Here is a 13440-nt window from a genome sequence, read left to right as displayed (position 1 = left end):
GTGTTTGGTTTACATTTTTATTTTTTATTTTCATTTTCTGTTTTCATTTTCAAAAGATTAGAATTCTGGAAACATATTTGATTTGATTTCTTATTTTCTATTTTCAAAAAATAAAAATACTAAAAATTTATGATATATTAACTTTTTATCTTTTTTATATTTTTAAATTTACTTAAAATTACATTTCTTATCATCGTATTTCCATTTTACTGAAACTGAGAGCGAAATTTTATTATTTTCATGGTTGTTTCCTAATTTCATTTTTATTGAAAATATTTTCAAAAATCTAACTAAACACCTTTTTATCATCATTCTCTGTTTTCACTGAAAACATAAATACAAAATAGTCAAACCAAACACCCCTAATTTGTCATTTGAGTAATTTAAAGTGAGCGGTGGCTATATTGAGATTGATTAAAACCGTGCGATGACATCCAACACACTGGATCGAAGAGAATAATTGAAAGCACGGGAGCAGCGGAACACAGGAATAATGGCCACGCGTAGATTGAGGCATTGATGACACACAGCTGTAAACCAGCTTTGGCGCATGTGAGCCTCTGTCCTCTGTCCCCTGCCCCCAACACCCAACAACAAATAAAACTCATACTCACTCTCTCTACTCTATTCCCATGGCTTCTCTTCTCACCCTCGCTCTGTTACTCTTCTGCATTGCCTTTACCTCCCACGTTGCCGTGCAGGCGCACATGGAGGACACGGCCTTCAACCTCATGTCGGACGCCTTGGAGTGGCCCACCACAATGTCGCTCTACGACGAAGACGACGCCCAAGAGGATGTCGAGAACGCTTACAGTCGGAGATCGTTGTTCTGGCGGCGGATGAAGTACTACATCTCCTACGGTGCTCTTTCTGCTAACCGAATTCCTTGCCCGCCTCGTTCTGGTAGATCTTACTACACCCACAACTGCTACAGGGCACGAGGCCCCGTTCACCCTTACTCCAGAGGATGCTCTGCCATCACGCGCTGCCGGAGATGAGTTTGATGTGAGTTCCGATCTGATCACACGCTTCAGATCGGAGATGGAAATAAAAAAACCGAGTACCGTTTATGGTGGTTTTGTTTTGTTTTGTTTTATTGGTGTACTAGATTTATATTGTGGATTTAAGGCGTCGTTAGTTGTGCTAAGCAAGTCAAGTCAAGTGAAAGTGTCGTGTTTGAGTTAACGGTTTTTGGGGATTCTTCACTTGCATCGACTCGTTGCGCTGCGCAAATGAATCTGCTTGCTTTTTGTGTTACTTCGTCATTTATTCGTTTGTATAAACCCAACGGTTTCTTTTTCTTGGTGTTCAGAGCACTTTCAGTTTCTGGTTTTATCTTCTATTTAATTTTAAAAATATTGTTGTATTTTAGTTTTTTAACGAATCGTTTTTTAAAATCAGAGAGACTAAAAACATAATACTGTACTACTAATATAGTAATTTAATCATAATTTACAATAATATTTTGTAATATTAATTATTTTAAATATTATATTTCAAATCATTTAGGGTACTTTTTAATTGATTAACTGTGAAGATATATTGCGAAAAATAAATTAAACGAAATAGTATTATTATTTAGAGATGACATGTACCTACTCTACCATTTTTCTAAGGAGGAGCTAATTGCAAGTGCGTATTTTCATTTTTAGGAATAAATTGATGGTGGATAAATTTTCCATTGCGTGCTTGTGTTCATTAAACAATGGCTCTTCTGGACTGGTCAAGAAATAAAAAGAAAAATGTTGAAAAGGAAAATAAAAAATACAGAAAAAAAAAAGTTTTTTTCTAGCAATAAAAGAGTCTAATGAATAGGATGACTCAATTCTATCCAACAGCAAGCTCGCATCGTTTAATTTTTTTATAATTGTTGTTACGGGACCAAGAATTTTAAATATTTCACCAACAACTTTCTCAACATTTATCAAATTCACCGAAATGGTTTATGACACCGCCAGTCTCATCAATGCCACATCTTTCCCTCCATTTAACATCTCACCCAATTGTATGTTTCACTCGAGAAATATATAGAAAATGAGATAATTTTATAAATTGTTTGGTAAGAAAATATGATAACTTTCTTTTCAATTATGTCAAATCTGAACAAGATAATATAATATTCTTAATAAACAAATAAGTATATAAAAATAAGGAAAATCATTTTATTCAGTATTCACAAAACCAGCTTTACTTAATTACTTCATTTCCTCCTTAATCGAAAACAAATAATCGAAGCAACATATGTCACCATTTTTTCTACTCACATATCAGTTACATTGCTTAATATTCTCTTTCTACATATTCATAAAATGGCGTACCATGAGACAATAAGTTCAAAAATTGATCATTTGAGACCTAATTTCATTTATTATCATCTTAACTATTTTCTACATTTTAAAAACATAGACAAAAAGGATCCATGTACAGCACAGGTTGCACACAAGTGAAAAGACAATTGGGATGATTTCCTTTATTTGAAAAATATATTATATATTTTAAGAAACTTAAAAATAATAATAAATTATATTGAAAAATAACAACTTATTTATTTTCATAAATAGTATATAAACATCATAATTGAAAATTAAAATTCTATCTTTACTTTGTTTTGCTTTAAAAAAATCGTAGGTAGAGTATTCTTAAGTCAAAAGAGATATAGTTTTCTTTAATATAACAAAAACGAAAGTATAGTAAGAACACAAATGTAGAAACACTCACAAATTATATCACTCCTCTTTTCAATGATTTTTAAAAAATCATTATTGAAATAATTTTAAAAAAGGTCGAATATAGTTTTATAACTTGACTAGTTTTCCATATTATTAAATTGTGTTTAAATTGTGTTTAAATAGCGTGAAAAAAGCGGTGGAGTGTCGATGCAAAACTCAATGGACTTGGGCTAAAACGCTAAACACATTGAACTGGGGCCCAATCAGCAATCTATCTGGCCCATCAAGTTTGAAAAATACGAGATTCTGCACCCGAAAGCAAACTGAATGAAAATTGCTGTTTTTTTTAGAGCTTTAGCATCCTAATGAGTGACATTTCGGTTTGTTATCAAATATTAATTGAACAATAATATCTTTATAACAAATGTATAAGCCTTGTTTTTAATGTCCTCTAAAAAAATGAGAAAAATGAAGCTTTTATTCTCTAAATTTAATGTCTTAATTTGTAATATATAAAAAACCGTTCATTTGAGCCTTATGTCAACTCAGTAGTCTTATTTATATTTTTTTCCAGGAATAATGATATTTTAATTTTATATTTTATCATATAACATATTTTATAGTTTTTATCTTTTTTTCTCATTACTGTAAAAATATATTATAAAAATATAAAATGAGAATAACAACTTTCATTTCATCTTCTCTTGTTCACAGACGCGTATATAATAGAATTTATAAGTCTTATAAACATGCACATAGTTTTCTTTTATATTATCTTCCTATTATTTTATTTTTTTGTTTTTTCACATTATTTATTACATCTATTACTTTATTTCGTTTTCTTTTCTTTTTTATTAACTCTCTCCTCCTTTTATTTTAATATATTTCTAAATAATGTATACGTTTATATTTTTGCTGGATGTTTTGTACAAATATATATTTTTCACATGTGACTAATAATTTTTAAATCCTTAAAAGAAAAGTAGTAATAATTGACGTCAAAGCGAAAGTTGAATATTAAGCTAGGTCCTGGTCGTACACCGTCGGCTCCAAACTTAAATATCGTAGATTTATAGTTGTGCAGTTCTCTGTATCTGACCGACCTCACCTCACGTGCCATTCAGTCTTCTCTTCTTCAAATAATCAAATACCAGATTTTCCCAATCTATTATTCAAGTGTGAATATGGAACAACGACCTTTCTGACACTAACCAAGATTTTTCCTACCTCCCTCGTGCATGCACTTAAATTTGTGTTTGAATTTGAACTCAACTACTCACCCCATCGTGCATAATAATGACTCATCTGGATCTAGAATATACCCTTACTTCTATTAGTCGTGAGCCATGATCACATAAATCAGCATAATTTACCAACTATAGTTGTAATAATGTATATCTAAGCTATTTATGGAATTGATTGCCATTTTGACTATGTATAACAAGTCAAACTATTTTAAGAACCAAAAAAATACGTACACATAACTAATCTTTTGTTTGAATTAAGAGTGCAATAAAAAAAATACGGAGAATAGAAATAAAGGATAAATAAAGCAGGAAACTATATTGCTTATATGGACGCAGATGGGTAGAAAAAAGGTATAAGAAAATCTCTCTAGTTATTTAGATAATTAAAAAAAAGTTTGATTTCTATGCACTTAAATTATTATTTAAATTATTTTAATAATTATTTTAAAAGCTAACAAACTTATAATGTATATATATGTAAAAAAATTTACACTAAATAGATAAATTATATAATAATTTTTATATTATTTAAAAATGTACATTTTAATATTTTTTCTTAATATAATTTAAAAAAAAGTGAAATAAAAAATGAAAAAGAGAATAGATTATTTCATTGATTGTATCAAAAGGGTCTAATTCAATTAGTTGAACAACAATACATGAGTATTATAAATTATTTGGTGTCATCTTAAATTCCTACCAATAAAAAAAATAAAAATATCTCACAAGTGTGAAGTAAATGCCACTCATTGTCATTGCATGAAATTTACAACAACTTATATTGTACCTAATTAATTGATTTAGACTCTTTCAATTTTTTTAAATACATTATGTATATGTTTGGTATTTTGTATCATTCAAGATTTATTAGTAGAAACATGTAATTGTAGGATAAATATATTTAAAAAAGAAATTCTCTCACAACTCATTATAAACATCCCTGCTTGTTTCTTAAGACTTGGTGATTTCTTTCGAATAAATTAAAATTCACTTCTCGAATGCGAATAAATTGGCGGGAATAATGTTCAAAATATGCATATAAGAATAATTTTTTATGACATGTTTTTCACAAAACTAACACAAATGCAAGAATGTTATTTAGTTTATTATTTTTCTTAATATAATATTATGTGTTATTTTTTAAAAATTGTTATAAAAAGTTTTAATTTATTGAAAAATAACGAGAGAAATCATTTCTCTTTGTGGAAAAGGTTTTGTTTCAACCTCAAATCTGCGGGTATCATTAGGATTTTTGAATTTGAAATATTATCCACTTCGATATTCGGTACTTGATGATCATCAGAGTTTTATAATGGTAAAAGATGCTTTACTGGATCGAAAGAAGATAATACTTATAAATGACTCATAATCTTGATTCTTAAGTTATATAAGACTTTGTGGTGATCGAAACATGTATTTTTATAAAAATTATTTCCTCCTTATTTTTTTCTCAAATAAATAATGAAAATAATAATTTATACTTTATTTAATCAATCATAAATGTATATGTAATTAAGTGATGAATTTGCTTCTAAAATGAAGATTAAATGGTTGATTACTATTTGAATTTGATCATTGATAATAATATTTTTTTTGTCAAATTTTACTCATACCACCTAATCAAATTTTAAATTAATCAATGATTGATTTCCCTTATTGTATGATTGATTGTGAAAAAAAAAATATATTTAAAATTGTATACAAATCTCATGTTTCATTTTCTGTATTTTAATTTAAATATTTATTCTCATTTCTCTTCAATAATGCCAAACGCACCCTTAAATAGGAGGATTATGAAGAAAAAAAAAATCACAATGTAAAGACAAAATCATTCTTTAGTATACTGTCAAGTGTCAAGTACTCTGTAGCATTTGCTCGAAAACAAATTTGTTCAGCATAGGGTGCCGAAAAGTGGGTTTGTCATGTCACCGAATTGACCGCCTCCTAATTCCGACTCCAAATGAATGTGTTCTTCGTGTGGATTGCACATTGCTGTTGCGGCACGCAGAAAACACTTCTTTTTCTGTCTCCTTTCACTTGTCTTTGCACTCTCTTTTTTCGGAATTAAGAAATAAGAACAAAAACAAATGCTGTATTATTAAATAAAACAGTCATTTATTCAAATGAATAAAATAAAGAATAAATAACCTAAAAATATCAAAACTAATTTAAAGAAAATCCAAACTTTAGTTTTAAAAAATTTAGATCTCCTTCCCTCCATTTTCATGCCTGTGAGGTGGGGTGGGGGGGGGGGGTTAAATTTTTTGAGATATTAGTAAAGAAAAATATTTTTATAATAACAATTGAGGTTTTTTAATTATAAATTATATGACTTAGGTTCCTTTTTCTGCCTATTTTATAATGTAATAGTTGCAGCATATTAAGAAGTATGATTTCTTTTAGAAGAAAATAACTGTGATTAATATCTATGTTTATATTAAAATTATTTTTAACTTCACAATACATTCTCCAGTAATAAAGATAAAAAAGGAGCGCATAATAAATATTTTGAAAAATATCAGTATTATTTTAGTTTATTTATTTCAACATTTAGTTAAGTCATAGGATTATATAAGTAAAATATAAAATTTTGGATGGAATAACTCCGAATATACTTTTATGTTAAAACAATTTTACAACAAACATATAATTTATATAGTTTTAGTCTGAGTGAGGAGAAAAAATAAATAAATGAAAAAATTAAATATGAAAAATAACGAGAAAAAGTAATTTTTTTGTTAGAATGGAAAAAGGTATATTTTAAACGTAGTAAAAATTTGCTTCGCCAAATTCTTAGGTAGCATTTCAACTGAAAGTGAATGCTTGCTCCAAGAAGTTTCCTCCACTGTGCTGATTTTGTCCATGCCATATAAGAGTACAAGTAACTTTTTTGATAAGCAGAAGAGTACAAGTAATAGATTGGGTACCATCAACTTCCACTTAACAAACTTGAGTCATCAAAGTTATTTCATTAATTTGTAACACCTCATCAGTTCGTTTTTTCTTCTCTGAGGAATGACTAGCCCATGGCCAGTATGATTTTTAGTTTTTTTTTTTGTTTTCTTGAGTTTTGTGCCCCCGTTTAATCATTAAAACAAATTAGTTGACCCATTCAAACTCGAGGCAAAATGTGATGTACTATACACGATTTATAGAATGAATGATACACATTATCTATAAATTATAATTATTTACCAATTATTATCTAAAAGTTATTAATTATTCGTAATAACTCTTACAAATAAGAACTCACAACTCTTTCTCTATTTTATAAGTATCACATTTTATTTCATCTTTTTCATTTTTTAGTATTGATAATCGTTAAATATGAATTATTTTTTATATTAAAAATATCTTTAAAAATATTTATTTAGTATTTATTTTTGACTTAAATATTAGGAATTGATATTTTCTTATCTATGGCTTGCAGATATGAAAAGAAGGAATTAAAAATAAAAAAGATCAATAAAATATCAAAAATATGAATAAGGAAATTTTTTTACATCAGACTCAAATTCACTCTAACAACTATAAAAAATAAGTCAAGCTAAGAAGGAAAGACATCACTTCTCAGACTAAGAGTTCTCTAATGAATACATCTAAGCCTTTGTATTTCTAGTAGGGAAAATTCCTTTTTTTTATGTCTTTTTTCCATCCCTTCTCCTCAATTGATTTCTATACCCCTGTTCAAGTGTAAGTTTTCTCATGTCTATGATAGACTAAACCCTTATTTAAGGTCTGACAGACCTAAAAAGTTAAAAGATGTATTGTATGCTTCATAAAAATGAAATTTATAATAGAACTAAAATAAAGGGGTATCTTAATAAAACCATTGCTAGACTTGTGATACTGAGACGTTAGTGGCAATTATTCTAATAGATGGTGTGAGTTGGAAAAAAAATCATCAAATTAATAGAAAAAAATCTAAAATAATACATCTTAAGCAATAAGACGGGTTAGGTCCTAACATTATCCTGTTCTAAATCATCTTTTTTTTATCTTCATCTTAATCTTTTATCTTTCTTATCTTATTTTTTTTTATCTTTGTCATCTTTTAATTCAAATCTTTTGTCTTTTCTATCTTCTATTTTTATCTTTAAATCTTATATATTTTCTTTTAAATATTTATCTTATCTCATATATTTCTTTATCTATTATCTTCAATTGCTTATCTCTTGCTTGTAAATTGAGTTTGCATCAATCTAATTAAAAACAAAATATTTGTAAATTCGACATTAGAACTTTAAAGTATTTTACTACTTTTGTTAAATTTGATGCATTTATTTTACATGTTGTGTCTTGTATTCCTAACAAAAGATATTCATCTTTCGTGTAAAATAATATAGCTCACCTTGACCCCATCCACCCTCACCTCGACCAATTTCAGATTTTGATAAATACATGTAATATAACATATGCTTTATTTTTAATTTTAAGGTCTATTATCAACAAATCTAACACTCAACTTTTGTAAAGTTAAAGGAAATTAACGATATTCAAGTATAAGTTTAAAGTATTTTTTCTTCTTCGTGGAAGTGCCTATCTAGGCAACCCATAATTATATTGTTGGGGGAGAGCGGGGGAGTCCTATATTCTTTCAAAACTTTAAGCAGTTATAAAATGGATTTTTTTCTCTCTTATCTAATATTTGCTAAGACTACCGAATTATTAATCCTGCTTATTATTCTTAAGAAAAAAACTTAAGATAAAAAATAGGTACAATGTTTTAAATTAATCATTGAAAAAGATAAAGAAATAATATATAAATAAAAAAGAATCATATTTTTTACAGGTAAAAAAAATCATATAAAACTGTCTATCTTATCTAATATTTGATAATTTTATCAAATAATTAATCCTACTTATTATTCTAAACATATTAAGATAAAAGATAAGTACAATATTTTAAAGATGATTAAAAAGATAAAAAAAAATTAAAAAGAACATTGCAGAAAATATTATATAATGTTGTAATTAATATTCAAACACAAGAAGACTTCATGAAGAAGAAAAACGAAATTTAGTATTTTATGCTGATCTCTAATAAATTGTGATACCAATCCTGTTTAAATTAAGAACATAATTGTATAGTCATGAAGAAGAAAAACGAATATTCAATCAAAAACAAATATGATCTTAATTTAAACATGATTGGTATGACTTTTCAAAGCGCGGTCAAATTGATAAGTTAGTTACGATCATATATCTCTAATAAATGTTGCATATACGATAAAATCCCATTGAAAAAGGCGAAAAGAATTGTATCTGAGATGAGAACTTTCCTATCCCTGTAACAAAACAAAGTAATAAACACGTTGAGGCACTGGGGTACTATAAAACAGCGCAAAGAGTAAACGCCGATCCTTCGCAGAAAATATCCTTAATTATCACATGTTTCAAATATTCCTTGCCGCCAAATTCAGTCGCGCGCCCACGCTTATTGCTGGTACTTGAATTGAATTGAATTATCTACCAACACCGCACACGAGTACACACACACTTTCCTTCTTTATAAGGGGACACCACTCTCGTTTTCTTTTTCGTCCAAAACAGAGAAACACGCACATCATCTTACATACATACCACTGTTCACAACCATGAATTGGGTTCGCGGAGAGCCTCTCGGCAGTGGCAGTTTCGCCACCGTCAACATAGCCATACCGACAAACACTTCCACTCAGTTTCTTTCTTCCACCGCCGTCAAATCCTCCTATGTTCACACCTCGTCTATGCTGAAAAACGAGAAGGAAATACTCGATTGCCTTGGAGCTTCCCCTTATGTCATTAACTGTTTCGGCGACGATCACACGGTTGAAAACGGAGAAGAGTATTACAACATTTTCCTTGAATACGCCGCAGGTGGTTCTCTCGCTGATCAGGTAAAAAAACACGGAGGGAGGCTCCCGGAGTCTTACGTTCGGCGTTGTACGAGGTCGCTCGTCGAAGGTCTAAAACATATTCACGACAACGGTTATGTTCACTGCGATGTGAAGCTTCAAAACATTCTCGTTTTCCAGAATGGGGATGTTAAAATCGCGGATTTTGGGCTTGCAAAGGAGAAAGGGGAAAAACAGGGGAAATTGGAGTGCCGGGGAACACCGCTGTTTATGTCTCCGGAATCGGTGAACGACAATGAGTATGAATCGCCGGCGGATATATGGGCCCTTGGCTGCGCCGTCGTGGAGATGGTGACTGGAAAACCCGCATGGGATGTTCGCGGGTCGAATATCTGGTCGTTGTTGATTCGAATTGGAGCGGGAGAAGAATTGCCCAAGATTCCAGAAGAGTTATCAGAAGAGGGAAAAGATTTTCTTTTGAAGTGTTTCGTTAAGGATCCAATGAAGAGGTGGAGCGCTGAGATGCTTTTGAATCACCCTTTCGTCAACGGTGAAACCGTTTCGTTTCAGAAAGTTAATGAGCCGTTGCCGTTACCGTCGCCGTCACCGAGGACACACTTTGATTTAACTCACTGGGCTTCCACCGTAACGGCGTCGCTTCCGTCTTCCCCGGATTCTGATGAGTGGCGTATGTGGGAATCCGGGTCGTCGTGTTCGCCGGAGAATAGACTCCGGCGACTTGTAACCGTTCAGACGCCGGCGAATTGGTCAGAATCGGATGGCTGGACAAGCGTTAGGTGAAGTACTTGGAAGTGTAGCGTTGATTGTTCCATGGTCATCAGATCTTACGGCTCACATTCGATCACGTTCGTTGATTCTTTGTATTTCATTAGTTCTGAATTAAGTAGAGATAGGAGGATTGCTAGCCGCCACCTTTGGCCAAGTGTACAGAGATTCATTTGGTTAATATCACAATTTTGTTTCTTTAATTCTTTAGTTGTTATTCCCTTGCAAGAAACTGGTTTCATCTGTATTTGGTTTTACCTCACTTTATGTTGAAATTTTTTAAAAATATTAGATAATTTTTTATATATTTAGTTTTAATTGAAAAAGTAATTCTAAATTTAGAATTAATTTTAAGTCATTTTTAAAAATTAATTTAAGATAATATGTTTTATATTTTATGTTAAATTTTACTACTAACTTCTTTTAATAAAATATTAAAATTTATAAGTTGTTTGTCACGAACATGTCCAATAGATAATAAAAGAAACTAAACGATAATTATATAATTTATTTCAAAATCCAATGGACAATAAAAGAAAATAGACAATAATTATTTGATTTATTTCAAAATTTGAAAGATTGTTTTTTCTCACAAAGCACAATAATAATTAAATAGATAATAATCTCAATCTTTTAGAGAAGAACAAATTTCATAATGACTGCATGATCAAATTTTATAAGGAATATATATAATATAATCATAGAAATTAATTATCAATAAATTTAGGGGTGTTCAAGTGTATGTCATGGGATATGAATTGGTCCACTCCGACGAATAATTTGGATTGGATTATTTACGTATTTGAGTCAAACTCGATCAAAACCTTTCATATATGGATTGAGTCACAAATTTATATTTATAGATATAATTAAAACTAAATTGAATCGATAAAAAATTATCAAAAAATTTAGAGTTGTTTGATTTGACTTTAAATGTTGTTGATATTGAGAGTCCAAATGTTGGATCTGCAAATGTCGGAATGATTGGTGTTGAAACTTCTCAAGTTTTTGTTTTACTTGTTTTTATAATTATTTGTTCGATCCTGTAGTAATATTAATAAATCTTATTTTGTTCATTTGCTCCAACAAATCTAGTTGTAATAAAACTTATTGTAAGAAATTGGTTTTGAGAAAATATTTGTGATTCACACTATTACAATAAGTATTGTTGAAGAACGATTTTGTTATAATTTGTATCTATGAATCTATTTTAGAATATTACATTGATGATATTAAATGAATCAGTTTTACTACTTCCAGACATTTAATAATATTGTATTGATTGTATCGGATAAATCATGATATAAAATAATAATTTAAAAAAATCAATTTTAAATAAAAATCAAATCAAACCAAACCAAATCGATCAAGTTTGATTGGATTGAGTATTGAATTTGACAAAAACTAATCCACACCGGACCATGAACACCAATAAAAAAATCAATAAATTACTAATATTGGTAAAAAAAGAAGGATATTCAAACATAAATTAATTATTTTCAAAAAACAATTTTAAATACAATTAATTTTATAAATTAATTTTCCTAATAAAAAGTTAAACACGCACTTCTTTGAGTTCTTTCTTTACCGGTCAAGTATCAACTACGAGAGTGTGAACACCATTATTAATGGCTTCATTCCTTATATGCGCAAAATAGGGAGGGTAATTTTGAGGGTTATAATTTCTCTATAATTTTATTCTACCTCAAACACAGGATAAAAAACTTTTTTTTCAAGAGAACTTGGCCCGCATTCCTAAAAAAATAAAAATTAATTAAGTTTTTACTTCTTAAACTTTTTTAAATTTCAGGATTTTAATTCTTGAATAAATATTTTACTGATCAAAGTTTCTAAAGTTTCCTTTTATTACAACTTTTACGAACTTTGAAAAGTCAAATATTTATTCAGTTACTAAAAGAAAAAAATTTAAAATACTAAAATCTTAATTAAGCTAAAAAATAAATAAGAGAATTAATCCGCATAAAATATTTCTGATTAATTTGGCAAGAGCTGGTTTTTGTTCTTAAGTAGTATTTATCATTTGCTTGACTGTAAGTTTATTTTCTCTCAATTCAATTATCAAGGATTAAATTCTAGATAACTTTGTCAGAGGTGAATAGTTTTAACTAGATACTCATCTTAATGAGTTAAGTTCTGTAAAGTATAATGAAGAAATATTTAAATATAGAGTAACTTTATATATATTTGTCTTACTCTCATTTTATTTTTTTATTAATTAATTATTTAATTATTATTAGCAGTACAAATTGAACGTGACCTTTCTTTCATTATCTTCTTTCTTAATCACCTAAACAATCTAATATTTTTATCTTACTCTAATTTCATTAACAGTTCATGTGTATGTATTTTTCAATCCATGATTTTATAGCATAATTACAAGAAGTATTTTGATTTTTTTAGAATCATTAACAAGACGAACACGTGTTTTTACTCAATATATATTTATGCGACCAATGTACCTATATTTTTATATCAATATGTCATCCTCAAATTTTAAAAAATACATGGATTAATATCTTCTCTTTAACAATTTATCATATTTTTAAAAATAAATGAATTAATATTTTCTCTCGTCATATTTTTTAAAGCCTGAGAAATCTAATTCACATATTTTAGGTCCCAAACGGCAAACACTGTGTCACCCAGAGTCGCATACTACTGCTGCACCCCTCCAGCGTTGTACCTCCTCCACTCCAATGCACAATTCTTCCTTTACCGCCGCATTGCGTCACCACCCGCATGACGACATTGTTAAAGAAAATTTTTGAATAATAATTTTTTTTCTTCATAATTTTAGGAAAGGCAACTAAATAAATATAATTTAATTTTAGTTAAAATTGTAAATTTTCATAATTTGTAAAATTTAAAGTTACTGTTTTA

At 29.0% G+C, this 13440-nt stretch overlaps 2 protein-coding genes across 2 annotated transcripts; both read left to right on the top strand.

The window, feature by feature from the left end:
• Positions 1–454: 454 nt before the first annotated feature.
• On the top strand, positions 455–1333 carry LOC114374217 (protein RALF-like 34). The gene has a single exon (XM_028331831.1). The coding sequence runs from the start codon at positions 633–635 to the stop codon at positions 996–998; it is 366 nt and encodes a 121-aa protein (XP_028187632.1). The 5' UTR covers positions 455–632; the 3' UTR covers positions 999–1333.
• A 7960-nt stretch (positions 1334–9293) lies between these two features.
• Positions 9294–10749, top strand: LOC114375135 (mitogen-activated protein kinase kinase kinase 17-like). The gene has a single exon (XM_028332887.1). The coding sequence runs from the start codon at positions 9514–9516 to the stop codon at positions 10552–10554; it is 1041 nt and encodes a 346-aa protein (XP_028188688.1). The 5' UTR covers positions 9294–9513; the 3' UTR covers positions 10555–10749.
• Positions 10750–13440: the final 2691 nt, after the last annotated feature.

This window comes from Glycine soja, chromosome 11, assembly GCF_004193775.1.
Source record: "Glycine soja cultivar W05 chromosome 11, ASM419377v2, whole genome shotgun sequence".
Taxonomy (NCBI): Eukaryota; Viridiplantae; Streptophyta; class Magnoliopsida; order Fabales; family Fabaceae; genus Glycine; species Glycine soja.
The sequence above is the reverse complement of the archived record's forward strand: the minus strand, read 5'-3'. Positions and strand labels throughout refer to the sequence as shown.

Bases quoted from the DNA above. Each gene is read 5' to 3' on its own strand.
- LOC114374217 (XM_028331831.1), top strand. From the start codon at position 633: ATGGCTTCTCTTCTCACCCTCGCTCTGTTACTCTTCTGCATTGCCTTT.
- LOC114375135 (XM_028332887.1), top strand. From the start codon at position 9,514: ATGAATTGGGTTCGCGGAGAGCCTCTCGGCAGTGGCAGTTTCGCCACC.